This window comes from Salmo salar, unplaced genomic scaffold, assembly GCF_905237065.1.
Source record: "Salmo salar unplaced genomic scaffold, Ssal_v3.1, whole genome shotgun sequence".
Lineage (NCBI taxonomy): Eukaryota > Metazoa > Chordata > Actinopteri > Salmoniformes > Salmonidae > Salmo > Salmo salar.
The window spans coordinates 50,001-67,781 of record NW_025548489.1 but is presented as its reverse complement, the minus strand read 5'-3'; the positions used below and the strand labels follow the sequence as shown (position 1 = coordinate 67,781).

General features: G+C 45.8%; 1 protein-coding gene across 1 annotated transcript in view; it reads left to right on the top strand.

Moving 5' to 3' along the window:
- LOC106595226 (protein artemis) overlaps window positions 1–17,781 on the top strand; it is a 34,186-nt gene that overhangs the window by 2,828 nt on the left and 13,577 nt on the right. Inside the window, exons 6-9 of the mRNA XM_045712445.1 lie at window positions 4,898–4,999; window positions 16,340–16,412; window positions 16,883–17,023; window positions 17,701–17,781. The exon at window positions 17,701–17,781 is cut by the window's right edge and continues 21 nt beyond it. Of these exons, the coding sequence (XP_045568401.1) occupies window positions 4,898–4,999; window positions 16,340–16,412; window positions 16,883–17,023; window positions 17,701–17,781 (397 nt within the window). The remainder of the gene's footprint in view (window positions 1–4,897; window positions 5,000–16,339; window positions 16,413–16,882; window positions 17,024–17,700) is intronic.

Sequence of the window (17,781 nt, the reverse complement as noted above, 5' to 3'; positions counted from 1 at the left end):
AATGATCTCCAGCTGGTTTGCTAACTTGTTAGCTAAGATGTACTGAGTAAATGATCTCCAGCTGGTTTGCTAACTTGCTAGCTAAGATGTACTGAGTAAATGATCTCCAGCCAGGGCTCCAGCTGGTTTGCTAACTTGTTAGCTAAGATGTACTGAGTAAATGATCTCCAGCTGGTTTGCTAACTTGTTAGCTAAGATGTACTGAGTAAATGATCTCCAGCTGGTTTGCTAACTTGTTAGCTAAGATGTACTGAGTAAATGATCTCCAGCTGGTTTGCTAACTTGCTAGCTAAGATGTACTGAGTAAATGATCTCCAGCCAGGGCTCCAGCTGGTTTGCTAACTTGTTAGCTAAGATGTACTGAGTAAATGATCTCCAGCTGGTTTGCTAACTTGTTAGCTAAGATGTACTGAGTAAATGATCTCCAGCTGGTTTGCTAACTTGTTAGCTAAGATGTACTGAGTAAATGATCTCCAGCTGGTTTGCTAACTTGCTAGCTAAGATGTACTGAGTAAATGATCTCCAGCCAGGGCTCCAGCTGGTTTGCTAACTTGCTAGCTAAGATGTACTGAGTAAATGATCTCCAGCCAGGGCTCCAGCTGGTTTGCTAACTTGTTAGCTAAGATGTACTGAGTAAATGATCTCCAGCCTGGGCTCCAGCTGGTTTGCTAACTTGCTAGCTAAGATGTACTGAGTAAATGATCTCCAGCCAGGGCTCCAGCTGGTTTGCTAACTTGTTAGCTAAGATGTACTGAGTAAATGATCTCCAGCCAGGGCTCCAGCTGGTTTGCTAACTTGTTAGCTAAGATGTACTGAGTAAATGATCTCCAGCCAGGGCTCCAGCTGGTTTGCTAACTTGCTAGCTAAGATGTACTGAGTAAATGATCTCCAGCTGGTTTGCTAACTTGTTAGCTAAGATGTACTGAGTAAATGATCTCCAGCTGGTTTGCTAACTTGCTAGCTAAGATGTACTGAGTAAATGATCTCCAGCTGGTTTGCTAACTTGCTAGCTAAGATGTACTGAGTAAATGATCTCCAGCCTGGTTTGCTAACTTGCTAGCTAAGATGTACTGAGTAAATGATCTCCAGCCAGGGCTCCCTGGTTTGCTAACTTGTTAGCTAAGATGTACTGAGTAAATGATCTCCAGCTGGGCTCCGCTGGTTTGCTAACTTGTTAGCTAAGATGTACTGAGTAAATGATCTCCAGCTGGTTTGCTAACTTGCTAGCTAAGATGTACTGTGTAAATGATCTCCAGCCAGGGCTCCAGCTGGTTTGCTAACTTGTTAGCTAAGATGTACTGAGTAAATGATCTCCAGCTGGTTTGCTAACTTGTTAGCTAAGATGTACTGAGTAAATGATCTCCAGCTGGTTTGCTAACTTGCTAGCTAAGATGTACTGAGTAAATGATCTCCAGCCAGGGCTCCAGCTGGTTTGCTAACTTGTTAGCTAAGATGTACTGAGTAAATGATCTCCAGCTGGTTTGCTAACTTGTTAGCTAAGATGTACTGAGTAAATGATCTCCAGCTGGTTTGCTAACTTGTTAGCACTGAGTAAATGATCTCCAGCTGGTTTGCTAACTTGTTAGCTAAGATGTACTGAGTAAATGATCTCCAGCTGGTTTGCTAACTTGCTAGCTAAGATGTACTGAGTAAATGATCTCCAGCCAGGGCTCCAGCTGGTTTGCTAACTTGTTAGCTAAGATGTACTGAGTAAATGATCTCCAGCCAGGGCTCCAGCTGGTTTGCTAACTTGTTAGTTAAGTGTTAGATGGCAACATCAAGCTTCCTGGTTACAGCAGACACAATCAATTCTGTGTAATATTTGTTTTGTTGCTAGCAGCAAACTGTGAGTAGCCTGTTGAGATAGTTGTATAACTGTATGAGCTGGGTTGTCTGTCCTTGCAATTTGTTTATGTGCGCTTGTTAGCATTTAGCTAGCGTCCGCTATGGGAATTCGCTAGTAATTTGTAAGCATTTGTTGGCACTCCAACCGAAAACATTAAGAACACCTGCTCTTTCCATGACAGACTGACCAGGTGAATCCAGGTGAAAGATATGATCCCTTATTGATGTCACTTGTTAAATCCTCTTCCAATCAGTGTAGATGAAGGGCAGGAGACATGTTAAAGAAGGATTTTTAAGCCTTGAGACTAATGAGACATGGATTGTGTATGTGTGCCATTCAGAGGGTGAATGTGCAAGACAAAATGTTGAAGTGCCTTTGAATAAGCTATGGTAGTAGGTGCCATGCGAACCGGTTTGTCAAGAACTGCAGTGCTGCTGGGACATCCAGCCAACATCCAGCCATCTTGGCACAACTGTGAGAAGCATAAGGGGGGGGGGGTGAGTGTAGAAACAATAAGAACACCTTCCTAATATTGAGTTGCCTCCCCCATTCGTTGGGGCGTGGACACTACAAGATGTCGAAAGCTTTCCACAGGGAAGCTGGCCCAATGATTCCCACAGTTGTGTCAAGTTGGCTGGATGTCCTTTGGGTGGTGGACCGTTCTTGATTACACAAAGGAAACTGTTGAGTGTGAGAAACCCAGCAACGTTGCAGTTCTTGACTCAAACTGGTGTGCCTGGCACCTACTACCATATGCCGTTCAAAGGCACTTAAATCTCTTGTCTTGCCCGTTCACCCTCTGAAAGGCACACACACACAATCCATGTCTCAATTGTCTCAAGACTTAAAACATGTCTCCTCCCCTTCATCTACACTGATTGAAGTGGATTTAACAAGTGACATTAATAAGGGATCATATCTTTCACCTGGTCAGTCTGTCATGGAAAGATCAGGGGCTCTTAATGTTTTGTGTACAGGCGCACTGGTTTGCGTCAAGAACTGCAACGTTGCTGGGTTTTTCACACTCAACAGTTTCCCGGGTGTATCAAGAACTGCAACGTTGCTGGGTTTTTCACACTCAACAGTTTCCCGGGTGAATCAAGAACTGCAACGTTGCTGGGTTTTTCACACTCAACAGTTTCCCGGGTGAATCAAGAACTTATATTTATATATATTAGTACCAGTCAAAAGTTTGGACACACCTACTCATTCAAGGGTTTTTCTTTATTTTTACTATTTTATACATTATCCATCAAAACTATGAAATAACACAATCAAAGTGTTAAACAAATCAAAATATATTTTAGATTCTTCAAAGTAGCCACCCTTTGCCTTTGACAGCTTTGCACACTCTTGGCATTCTCTCAACCAGCTTCACCTGGAATGCTTCTCCAACAGTCTTGAAGGAGTTCCCACATATGCTGAGCACTTGTTGGCTGCTTTTGCTTCACTCTGCAGTCCAACTCATCCCAAACCATCTCTATTGGGTTGAGGTCTGGTGATTGTGGAGGCCAGGTCATCTGATGCAGCACTCCATCACTCTCCTTCTTGATCAAATAGCCTTTACACAGCCTGGAGGTGTGTTTTGGGTCATTGTCCTGTTGAAAAACAAATGATATTCCCCTAAGCGCAGACCAGATGGGATGGCGTATCACTGCAGAATGCTGTGGTAGCCATGCTGGTTAAGTGTGCCTTGAATTCTAAATAAATCACAGACAGTGTCACCAGCAAAGCACCCCCACACCATCACACCTCCTCCTCCATGCTTCACGGTGGGAACCACACATGCAGAGATCATCCGTTCACCTACTCTGCGTCTCACAAAGACACGACGGTTGGAACCAAAAATACAACATTTGGACTCATCAGCCCAAAGGACAGATTTCCACCTGTCTAATGTCCATTGCTCGTGTTTCTTGGCCCAAGCAAGTCTCTTCTTATTATTGGTGTCCTTTAGTAGTGGTTTCTTTGCAGCAATTCGACCATGGAGGCCTGATTCGGGGCGGCAGGTAGCCTAGTGGTTAGAGTGTTGGGCCATTAACCGAAAGGTTGGTGGATCGAATCACCGAGCTGACAAGGTAAAAATCTGTCGTTCTGCCCCCTGAACAAGGAAGTTAACCCACTGTTCCCTGATAGGCCGTCATTGTAAATAAGTTGTTCTTAACTGACTTGCCTCGTTAAATAAAAGTGAGAAAAAAAAAGAAAAATAATCACGTAGTCTTGCAGTCTCCTCTGAACAGTTGATGTTGAGATGTCTGTTACTTGAACTCTGTGAAGCATTTATTTGGGCTGCAATCTGAGGTGCAGTTAACTACAATGAACTTATTCTCTGCAGCAGAGGTAACTCTGGGTCTTCCTTTCCTGTGGCGGTCCTCATGAGAGCCAGTTTCATCATAGCGCTTGAGGGTTTTTGCGACTACACTTGAAAAATGTTCAAAGTTCTTTACATTTTTTTGGATTGACTGACCTTCATGTCTTAAAGTAATGTTGATCGTTTCTCTTTGCTCATTTGAAATGTCCTTGCCATAATATGGACTTGATCTTTTACCAAATAGGGCTATCTTCTGTATACCACCCCTACCTTTTCACAACACAACTGGTTGGCTCAAATGCATTAATTCACTTTCAACAAGGCACACCTGTTAATTGAAATGGATTCCAGGTGACTACCTCATGAAGCTGGTTGAGAGAATGCCAAGAGTGTGCAATGCTGTCATCAAGGCAAAGGGTGGCTACTTTTTGAAGAATCTCAAATATAATGTAACACTTTTTTGGTTACTACATGACTCCATATGTGTTATTTCATAGTTTTGATGTCTTCACTATTATTCTACAATGTAGAAAATAGTAAAAATAAAGAAAAAGCCTTGAATGAGTCGGTGTCCAAACTTTTTCCTGGGACTGAGAAAGATATATATATATACCGTATACCCCGTTATGGTACAGGAACGATATGAAGGAAACCTGGATATCTCCCAACCCTAGTGTGTGTGTGTGTGTGTGTTTTTTTTTTGTGTGTGTTGTTTTGTGTGTGTGTGTGTGTGTGTGTAGGTTCTTGGTAGAGGGGGCCCAGGGTGCGGTGTTGTACACAGGAGACTTCCGACTGGCGAAGGGAGACGCCTCCAGGATAGAACTCCTCCACTCTGGGAGCAGGTACACACACACACACACACACACACACACACACACACTCACCAGCACACACACACACACACACACACACCCTCCACTCTGGGAGCAGGTACACACACACACACACACACACACCCTCAACTCTGGGAGCAGGTAAACACACACACACACACACACACACCCTCAACTCTGGGAGCAGGTAAACACACACACACACACACACACACACACACACCCTCAACTCTGGGAGCAGGTAAACACACACACACACACACACACACACACACACACACCTCAACTCTGGGAGCAGGTAAAACACACACACACACACACACACACACACACACACACACCCTCCAACTCTGGGAGCAGGTAAACACACACACACACACACACCCTCAACTCTGGGAGCAGGTAAACACACACACACACACACACACACACACACACACACACACCCTCCACTCTGGGAGCAGGTACACACACACACACACACACACACCCCCTCCACTCTGGGAGCAGGTACACACACACACACACTACACACACACACACACACACACACCCTCCACTCTGGGAGCAGGTACACACACACACACACACACACACACACACTACCTACAGTATATACAGACACTACCCACAGTATATACAGACAGAATGACTACCAAATACTAGCTAGAAGTTGATCATATCAGAGCTGTGAAGCAGAGCATGCTGGGGGATCTCCAGCTGAGAGGAGTCTAGTTCCATCCATCCTGTGTTTCCCCTCCAGTTAGCTCTCGTTGTGTTAGCCAAGGCCAGTGTTTCCCCTCCAGTTAGCTCTCGTTGTGTTAGCCAAGGCCAGTGTTTCCCCTCCAGTTAGCTCTCGTTGTGTTAGCCAAGGCCAGTGTTTCCCCTCCAGTTAGCTCTCGTTGTGTTAGCCAAGGCCAGTGTTTCCCCTCCAGTTAGCTCTCGTTGTGTTAGCCAAGGCCAGTGTTTCCCCTCCAGTTAGCTCTCGTTGTGTTAGCCAAGGCCAGTGTTTCCCCTCCAGTTAGCTCTCGTTGTGTTAGCCAAGGCCAGTGTTTCCCCTCCAGTTAGCTCTCGTTGTGTTAGCCAAGGCCAGTGTTTCCCCTCCAGTTAGCTCTCGTTGTGTTAGCCAAGGCCAGTGTTTCCCCTCCAGTTAGCTCTCGTTGTGTTAGCCAAGGCCAGTGTGCGTCCTTGCTGATGTGGAAGTGTTTATGCGCTTGCCTACCTTATTGTCATGTTTTGTGGTTCTGCTAATGAAGTGTTTAGCGTGAGCTACCGTGAGCTAGCTACTGCGGGCTTGCTAGATCAGTTTTCACTGTCATGTTATTTTGACATTTAGCCCTGTGTTTGTATAGGATAATGTCCCTCACTACTTTGTTTATATACCCTGTAATTATATAGATGTACTTTATATGGATATTTCATTCCAAACTGTTTAGAAGTTTACATTTCAAGATCATTCAGTTGTGTGAGGCTCCCCTTTAATTAGTCACGCTGTTTAGCCTAGCGCTGTTTAGCCTAGCGCTGTTTAGCCTAGCGCTGTTTAGCCTAGCGCTGCTGTTTAGCCTAGCGCTGCTGTTTAGCCTTGTAGAGCATTAAGCCATTACAGCCATGCTATTGAAGTCACGTTGTAGAGCATTAAGCCATTACAGCCATGCTATTGAAGTCACATTGTAGAGCATTAAGCCATTACAGCCATGCTATTGAAGCCACGTTGTAGAGCATTAAGCCATTACAGCCATGCTATTGAAGTCACGCTGTAGAGCATTAAGCCATTACAGCCATGCTATTGAAGCCACGTTGTAGAGCATTAAGCCATTACAGCCATGCTATTGAAGCCACGTTGTATAGCATTAAGCCATAACAGCCATGCTATTGAAGTCACGTTGTATAGCCTAGCGCTGTATTGTCTTGTAGAGCATTAAGCCATTACAGCCATGCTATTGAAGTCACATTGTAGAGCATTAAGCCATTACAGCCATGCTATTGAAGTCACTTTGTATAGCCTAGCGCTGTATTGTCTTGTAGAGCATTAAGCCATTACAGCCATGCTATTGAAGTCGAATAGCATCAAATAGCCAACACGATATTCAACTTTTCAGGGAAGTTAGGAACCAGTATTAACAGGCAGTTAGGAAAGCTAAGGCTAGCTTTTTCAAACAGAAATTTGCATCCTGTAGCACAAACTCCAAAAAGTTCTGGGACACTGTAAAGTCCATGGAGAATAAGAGCACCTCCTCCCAGCTGCCCACTGCTCTGAGGCTAGGAAACACTGTCACCACCGATAATTGAGAATTTCTAGAAGCATTTATCTGCGGCTGGCCATGCTTTCCACCTGGCTACCCTGACCCCGGTCAACAGCCCTGCACCCCCCCCACAGCAACTTGCCCAAACCTCCCCCATTTCTCCTTCACCCAAATCCAGATAGCTGATGTTCTGAAAGAGTTGCAAAATCTGGACCCCTACAAATCATCTAGATCCTCACTTTCTAAAATTATTCGCCGCAATTGTTGCAACCCCTATTACTAGCCTGTTCAACCTCTCTCTCGTATCGTCTGAGATCCCCAAAGATTGGAAAGCAGCTGCTGTCATCCCCCTCTTCAAAGGGGGAGACACTAGACCCAAACTGTTACATACCTATATCCATCCTACCCTGCCTTTCTAAGGTCTTCGAAAAGCCAAGTTAACAAACAGATCACCGACCATTTCGAATCCCACCGTACCTTCTCCCCTACGCAATCTGGTTTCAGAGCTGGTCATGGGTGCACCTCAGCCACGCTCAAGGTCCTAAACAACATCATAACCGCCATCGATAAGAGACATTACTGTGCAGCCGTATTCATCGACCTGGCCAAGGCTTTCGACTCTGTCAATCACCGCATTCTTATCGGCAGACTCAACAGCCTTGGTTTCTCTAATGATTGCCTCGCCTGGTTCACCAACTACTTCTCAGACTGAGTTCAGTGTGTCAAATCGGAGGGCCTGTTGTCCGGACCTCTGGCAGTCTCTATGGGGGTGCCACAGGGTTCAATTCTCGGCCGAATCTTTTCTCTGTATTTATCAATGATGTCGCTCTTGCTGTTGGTGATTCTCTGATCCACCTCTACGCAGACAACACCATTCTGTATACTTCTGGCCCTTCTTTGGACACTGTGTTAACAACCCTCCAGACAAGCTTCAATGCCATACAACACTCCTTCCATGGCCTCCAACTGCTCTTAAACGCTAGTAAAACTAAATGCATGCTCTTCAACCGATCGCTGCCCGCACCTGCCCGCCTGTCCAGCATCACTTCTCTGGACGGTTCTGACTTAGAATATGTGGACAACTACAAATACCTGGGTGTCTGGTTAGACTGTAAACTCTCCTTCCAGACTCACATTAAACATCTCCAATCCAAAATTAAATCTAGAATCGGCTTCCTATTTCACAACAAGCATCCTTCCCTCATGCTGCCAAACATACCCTCGTAAAACTGACTATCCTACTGATCCTTGACTTCAGCGATGTCATTTACAAAATAGCCTCCAACACTCTACTCAACAAGCTGGATGCAGTCTATCACAGTGCCATCCGTTTTGTCACCAAAGCCCCATATACTACCCACCACTGCGACCTGTACGCTCTCGTTGGCTGGCCCTCGCTTCATAATCGTCGCCAGACCCACTGGCTCCAGGTCATCTATAAGTCTCTGCTAGGTAAAGCCCCGCCTTATCTCAGCTCACTGGTCACCATAGCAACACCCACCTGTATCACGCGCTCCAGCAGGTATATCTCACCGGTCACCCCCAAAGCCAATTCCTCCTTTGGCCTCCTTTCCTTCCAGTTCTCTGCTGCCAATGACTGGAACGAACTGCAAAAATCATTGAAGCTGGAGACTCATATCTCCCTCACTAGCTTTAAGCACCAGCTGTCAGAGCAGCTCACAGATCACTGCACCTGTACATAGCCCATCTGTAAACAGCCCATCCAACTACCTCATCCCCATATTGTTATTTATTTTGCTCCTTTGCCCCCCAGTATCTCTACTTGCACATCTATCACTCCAGTGTTTAATTGCTAAATTGTAATTACTTCGCCACTATGGCCTATTTATTGCCTTACCTCCCTAATCTTACCTCATTTGCACACACTGTATATAGATTTTTTTTCTATTGTGTTATTGACTGTATGTTTGTTTATTCCATGTGTAACTCTGTGTTGTTGTATGTTGTCGAACTGCTTTGCTTTATCTTGGCCAGGTCACAGTTGTAAATGAGAACTTGTTCTCAACTAGCCTACCTGGTTAAATAAAGGACTTGTTCTCAACTAGCCTAACCTGGTTAAATAAAGGACTTGTTCTCAACTAGCCTAACCTGGTTAAATAAAGGACTTGTTCTCAACTAGCCTACCTGGTTAAATAAAGGACTTGTTCTCAACTAGCCTAACCTGGTTAAATAAAGGACTTGTTCTCAACTAGCCTACCTGGTTAAATAAAGGACTTGTTCACTACTACCTTGGCATGGACCAACACAGTGCCTGAGGAAAGTATTCAGACCTCTTCACTTTTTCCACATTTTGTTACATTATTCTAAAATGGATTAGATACATTTTTCCTCTCATTAATCGATACACAATACCCGTGCGACATCACAATACCCCGTGACATCACAATACCCCGTGACGACATCACAATACCCCGTGACGACATCACAATACCCCATAACGACATCACAATACCATAACGACATCACAATACCCCGTACAATACCCCAGACGACATCACAATACCCCGTGACGACATCACAATACCCCATAACGACATCACAATACCCCATACGACATCACAATACCCGTAACAATACCCGTGACGACATCACAATACCCCGTGACGACATCACAATACCCCATAACGACATCACAATACCCCGTAACAATACCCCGTGACGACATCACAATACCCCGTAACGACATCACAATACCCCATGACGACATCACAATACCCCGTAACGACATCACAATACCCCGTAACGACAAAGCGAAAAGTTTTGTTAATTATAGCAAATGTATTAAAAGTAAAGAAATACCTTATTTACGTAAGTATTCAGACGCTTTGCTCTGAGACTCAAAATACTGTAGAGCTCAGGTGCATCCTGTTTCCATTGATCATCCTTGATGTTTATACAACTTGATTGGAGTCCACCGGTGGTAAATTCAATTGATAGGACATGATTTGGAAAGGCACACACCTGTTTATATAAGGTCCCACAGTTGACAGGTAGAGCAGAAACCAAGCCATGAGGTCGAAGGAATCCTCCGTAGAGCTCCGAGACAGGATTGTGTCAAGGCACAGATCTGGGGAAGGGTACCAAAACATTTCTGCAGTATTGAAGATCCCCAAGAACACAGTGGTCTCAATCATTCTCCAATAGAAGAAGTTTGGAACCACTAAGTCTCTGCCTAGAGCTGGCCGCCCGGCCAAACTGAGCAATCGGGGGAGAAGGGCCTTGGTCAGAGAGGTGACCAAGAACCCGATGGTCACTCTAACAGAGCTCCAGAGTTCCTCTGTGGAGATGGGAGAACCTTTCAGAAGGACAACCATCTCTGCAGCACTCCACCAATCAGGCCTTTATGGTAGAGTGGCCAGACGGAAGCCACTCCTCAGTAAAAGGCACATGACAGCCCGCTTGGAGTTTACCTAAAGGACTCTCAGACCATGAGAAACAAGATTGATCTCTTTGGCCTGAATGCCAAGCGTTACGTCTGGAGGAAACCTGCCACCATCCCTACGGTGAAGCATGGTGGCGGCGTCACGTCTGGAGGAAACCTGTCACCATCCCTACGGTGAGGCATGGTGGTGGCAGCGTCAAGTCTGGAGGAAACCTGCCACCATCCCTACGGTGAGGCATGGTGGTGGCAGCGTCACGTCTGGAGGAGACCTGCCACCATCCCTACGGTGAGGCATGGTGGTGGCAGCGTCACGTCTGGAGGAAACCTGCCACCTTCCCTACGGTGAGGCATGGTGGTGGCAGCGTCAAGTCTGGAGGAAACCTGCCACCATCCCTACGGTGAGGCATGGTGGTGGCAGCGTCACGTCTGGAGGAGACCTGCCACCATCCCTACGGTGAGGCATGGTGGTGGCAGCGTCACGTCTGGAGGAAACCTGCCACCTTCCCTACGGTGAGGCATGGTGGTGGCAGCGTCACGTCTGGAGGAGACCTGCCACCATCCCTACGGTGAGGCATGGTGGTGGTAGCGTTACGTCTGGAGGTGAGGCATGGTGGTGGCAGCGTCACGTCTGGAGGAGACCTGCCACCATCCCTACGGTGAGGCATGGTGGTGGCAGCGTCACGTCTGGAGGAGACCTGCCACCATCCCTACGGTGAGGCATGGTGGTGGCAGCGTCACGTCTGGAGGAGACCTGCCACCATCCCTACGGTGAGGCTTGGTGGTGGCAGCGTCACGTCTGGAGGAGACCTGCCACCATCCCTACGGTGAGGCTTGGTGGTGGCAGCGTCACGTCTGGAGGAGACCTGCCACCATCCCTACGGTGAGGCTTGGTGGTGGCAGCGTCACGTCTGGAGGAGACCTGCCACCATCCCTACGGTGAGGCATGGTGGTGGCAGCGTCACGTCTGGAGGAGACCTGCCACCATCCCTACGGTGATGCATGGTGGTGGCAGCGTCACGTCTGGAGGAAACCTGCCACCATCCCTACGGTGAGGCATGGTGGTGGCAGCGTCACGTCTGGAGGAAACCTGCCACCATCCCTACGGTGAGGCTTGGTGGTGGCAGCGTCACGTCTGGAGGAGACCTGCCACCATCCCTACGGTGAGGCTTGGTGGTGGCAGCGTCACGTCTGGAGGAAACCTGCCACCATCCCTACGGTGAAGCATGGTGGTGGCAGCATCATGCTGTGGGGATGTTTTTCAGTAGCAGGGAGTCAGGATCAAGGTAAAGATGAACGGAGCAAAGACAGAGATCCTTGATGAAAACCTGCTCCAGAGCGCTCAGGACCTCAGACTGGGGCGAAGGTTCACCTTCCAACAGGCCAACGACCCTAAGCACAGAGCCAAGACAACCCAGGAGTGGCTTCGGGACAAGTCTCTGGATGTCCTCGAGCGGCCCAGGCAGAGCACGGGAATTTAACCCGATTGAACATCTCTGGAGAGACCTGAAAATAGCTGTGCAGCAACGCTCCCCATCCACCCTGACAGAGCTTGAGAGGATCTGCAGAGAAGAATGGGAGATCCTTCCCAAATACAGGTGTGCCAAGCTTTTAGCCTCATATCTAAGAAGACTCAAGGCTGTAATCTCTGACAAAGGTGCTTCAACAAAGTACTAAGTAAAGGGTCTGAATTCTTATGTAAACATATTTTTAAAAAGTAAAAAATGTTTTTGATTTGTCATTATGGGGTATTGTGATGTCATTATGGGGTATTGTGATGTCATTATGGGGTATTGTGATGGTATTGTGATGTCATTATGGGGTATTGTGATGTCATTATGGGGTATTGTGTGTAGACTGATGAGGGGAAAAAACAACTTCCTCAATTTTAGAATGAGGCTGTAACAAAACAAAATGTCAAATTCAAGGGGTCTGAATACTCTGAACGCACTGTAGGAGCTCAAACCAGGAAAAACATTAATGATGGAGCTGTTATACAATACACAGCCAACCACATATTACACATGGCAGAAAAACAAACAGATTTAAGATGTTTTTGGTACATAACTGGTAATAGTCTAAATTAAACAAATGCAGATTTAGACTACAATTATAGTGAATTTGTATTTGATTCTGAATAGTTTAGTGTATTATGGTCGAGATGGTTTAATGATGCTGGAGATTCCTAGTACGGGCCGGAGGTTCCCAGTACGGGCCGGAGATTCCCAGTACGGGCCGGAGGTTCCCAGTACGGGCCGGAGGTTCCCAGTACGGGCCGGAGATTCCCAGTACGGGCCGGAGGTTCCCAGTACGGGCCGGAGGTTCCCAGTACGGGCCGGAGGTTCCCAGTACGGGCCGGAGATTCCCAGTACGGGCCGGAGATTCCCAGTACGGGCCCAGATGGGATTGGAGCATCTACATTTAGAAAAGTTGACCATAATCCACTGTGATGTTCTGTGCCCATATTGTGAATCAGCATCATTAAACCTCCTCGACCCTAAAAAACTGTCTTGGTAAAACCTGGACAATATACAGTCACCCTAACCAGCACACACCAGGTAAAACCTGGACAATATACAGTCACCCTAACCAGCACACACCAGGTAAAACCTGGACAATATACAGTCACCCTAACCAGAACACACCAGGTAAAACCTGGACAATATACAGTCACCCTAACCAGCACACACCAGGTAAAACCTGGACAATATACAGTCACCCTAACCAGCACACACCAGGTAAAACCTGGACAATATACAGTCACCCTAACCAGCACACACCAGGTAAAACCTGGACAATATACAGTCACCCTAACCAGAACACACCAGGTAAAACCTGGACAATATACAGTCACCCTAACCAGCACACACCAGGTAAAACCTGGACAATATACAGTCACCCTAACCAGCACACACCAGGTAAAACCTGGACAATATACAGTCACCCTAACCAGCACACACCAGGTAAAACCTGGACAATATACAGTCACCCTAACCAGCACACACCAGGTAAAACCTGGACAATATACAGTCACCCTAACCAGCACACACCAGGTAAAACCTGGACAATATACAGTCACCCTAACCAGCACACACCAGGTAAAACCTGGACAATATACAGTCACCCTAACCAGCACACACCAGGTAAAACCTGGACAATATACAGTCACCCTAACCAGCACACACCAGGTAAAACCTGGACAATATACAGTCACCCTAACCAGAACACACCAGGTAAAACCTGGACAATATACAGTCACCCTAACCAGCACACACCAGGTAAAACCTGGACAATATACAGTCACCCTAACCAGCACACACCAGGTAAAACCTGGACAATATACAGTCACCCTAACCAGCACACACCAGGTAAAACCTGGACAATATACAGTCACCCTAACCAGAACACACCAGGTAAAACCTGGACAATATACAGTCACCCTAACCAGCACACACCAGGTAAAACCTGGACAATATACAGTCACCCTAACCAGCACACACCAGGTAAAACCTGGACAATATACAGTCACCCTAACCAGCACACACCAGGTAAAACCTGGACAATATACAGTCACCCTAACCAGCACACACCAGGTAAAACCTGGACAATATACAGTCACCCTAACCAGCACACACCAGGTAAAACCTGGACAATATACAGTCACCCTAACCAGCACACACCAGGTAAAACCTGGACAATATACAGTCACCCTAACCAGCACACACCAGGTAAAACCTGGACAATATACAGTCACCCTAACCAGCACACACCAGGTAAAACCTGGACAATATACAGTCACCCTAACCAGCACACACCAGGTAAAACCTGGACAATATACATCACCCTAACCAGCACACACCAGGTAAAACCTGGACAATATACAGTCACCCTAACCAGCACACACCAGGTAAAACCTGGACAATATACAGTCACCCTAACCAGCACACACCAGGTAAAACCTGGACAATATACATCACCCTAACCAGCACACACCAGGTAAAACCTGGACAATATACAGTCACCCTAACCAGCACACACCAGGTAAAACCTGGACAATATACAGTCACCCTAACCAGCACACACCAGGTAAAACCTGGACAATATACAGTCACCCTAACCAGCACACACCAGGTAAAACCTGGACAATATACAGTCACCCTAACCAGCACACACCAGGTAAAACCTGGACAATATACAGTCACCCTAACCAGCACACACCAGGTAAAACCTGGACAATATACAGTCACCCTAACCAGCACACACCAGGTAAAACCTGGACAATATACAGTCACCCTAACCAGCACACACCAGGTAAAACCTGGACAATATACAGTCACCCTAACCAGCACACACCAGGTAAAACCTGGACAATATACAGTCACCCTAACCAGCACACACCAGGTAAAACCTGGACAATATACAGTCACCCTAACCAGCACACACCAGGTAAAACCTGGACAATATACAGTCACCCTAACCAGCACACACCAGGTAAAACCTGGACAATATACAGTCACCCTAACCAGCACACACCAGGTAAAACCTGGACAATATACAGTCACCCTAACCTAACATAGTAACCCTATAATAACCCTGTAGTAACCCCTATAATAACCCTATAGTAACCCTATAATAACCCTATAGTAACCCTATAGTAACCCTATAATAACCCTATAGTAACCCTATAATAACCCTATAGTAACCCTATAATAACCCAATAGTAACCCTATAGTAACCCCTATAGTAACCCTATAGTAACCCCTATAGTAACCCTATAGTAACCCCTATAGTAACCCTATAGTAACCCTATAGTAACCCTATAGTAACCCTATAGTAACCCTATAATAACCCTATAGTAACCCCTATAATAACCCTATAGTAACCCCTATAATAACCCTATAGTAACCCTATAATAACCCTATAGTAACCCCTATAGTAACCCTATAATAACCCTATAGTAACCCTATAGTAACCCTATAATAAACCTATAGTAACCCTATAGTAACCCTATAGTAAACCTATAGTAAACCTATAATAACCCTATAGTAACCCTATAATAACCCCTATAGTAACCCTATAGTAACCCTATAATAACCCTATAGTAACCCTATAATAACCCTATAATAACCCTGTAGTAACCCCTATAGTAACCCTATAATAACCCTGTAGTAACCCTATAGTAACCCTATAATAACCCTGTAGTAACCCTATAATAACCCCTATAGTAACCCTATAGTAACCCTATAATAACCCTATAGTAACCCTATAATAACCCTATAATAACCCTATAGTAACCCTATAGTAACCCCTATAGTAACCCCTATAGTAACCCTATAATAACCCCTATAGTAACCCTATAGTAACCCCTATAATAACCCTATAATAACCCTATAATAACCCTGTAGTAACCCTATAGTAACCCTATAATAACCCTGTAGTAACCCTATAATAACCCTATAGTAACCCTATAATAACCCTATAGTAACCCCTATAGTAACCCTATAGTAACCCCTATAGTAACCCTATAGTAACCCTATAATAACCCTGTAGTAACCCTATAGTAACCCTATAATAACCCTGTAGTAACCCTATAGTAACCCTATAGTAACCCTATAATAACCCTGTAGTAACCCTATAATAACCCTATAGTAACCCTATAATAACCCTATAGTAACCCTGTAGTAACCCTGTGCTGTGTTGTTTCAGGGTGAAAGACATCAAGAGTGTGTATCTGGACTCCACCTTTTACGACCCTCGCTTCTACCAGATCCCCAGCAGGGTGAGTGTGTGGGATTCTGAGAGAGCTACAGAGAGAGAGAGAGAGAGAGAGAGAGAGGGGGGAGAGAGAGCTACAGCGAGAGAGAGAGAGAGAGGGGGAGAGCTAGAGAGAGGGGAGGAGAGAGAGCTACAGAGAGAGAGAGGGGGGGGAGAGAGAGAGGAGAGGGGGGGAGAGAGAGAGAGCTACAGAGAGACAGAGCGAGAGCTAGAGAGAGAGAGGGGGAGGGGGGAGAGCTTGAGAGAGAGCTACAGAGAGAGAGAGAGAGGGGGGGAGAGAGAGCTAGAGAGAGAGAGAGAGAGAGAGAGAGTGTGTGTGTGTAGGAGACGTGTCTACATGCTATCCAGGGCCTGGTACAGGACTGAGTCATTAGGAGTGTGTGTGTGTGTGTGTGTGTGTGTGTGTGTGTGTGTGTGTGTGTGTGTGTGTGTGTGTGTGTGTGTGTGTGTGTGTGTGTGTGTGTGTGTGTGTAGGAGACCTGTCTACATGCTATCCAGGACCTGGTACAGGACTGGATCAGTAGGAGTGTGCGCCACACAGTGTGGCTGAACTGTAAGGCTGCGTATGGATATGAATACCTCTTCACTAACCTGGCGAACGAGTTTCACACACAGGTCGGTGACCAACACTTAATAAGGATCGGACCCTTTTTTTCCATTTCTGCCTAAAATGACAAATCCAAATCTAACTGCCTGAAGCGAGGATATGCATATTATTGGTACCATTTGAAAGGAAACACTTTGAAGTTTGTGGAAATGTGAAAGGAATGTAGGAGAATATAACACAATAGATCTGGTAAATGATAATACAAAGATAAAACGAACCGTTTTTTTGTTCCGTCATCTTTGAAATGCAAGAGAAAGGCCATAATGTATTATTCCAGCCCAGGTGCAATTTAGATTTTTTGGCCACTAGATGGCAGCAGTACAACGTTTTAGACTGATCCAATGAACCATTGCATTTTGTTCAAAATGTATCAAGACTGCCCAATTGGTTTATTAATAACTTTAAGTTCATAACTGTGCACTCTCCTCAAACAATAGCATGGTATTCTTTCACTGTAATAGCTACTGGTCATTGGACAGTGCAGTTAGATTAACAAGAATTTAAGCTTTCTGCCAATATCAGATATGTCTATGTCCTGGGAAATGTTCCTGTTACTTACAACCTCATGCTAATCCCATTAGCCTACGTTAGCTTAACCGACCCGTGGATGGGACACCGATCCCGATGAAGTTTTAAACACACACTTTGTTAAGCAGGAGAAATAATGCCACATGGTGTGTTGTAGATTCATGTCAACAACCTGGACATGTTTAAGAAGATGCCAGAGATTCTGAGTCATGTGACCACGGATCGAGCCACTCAGATC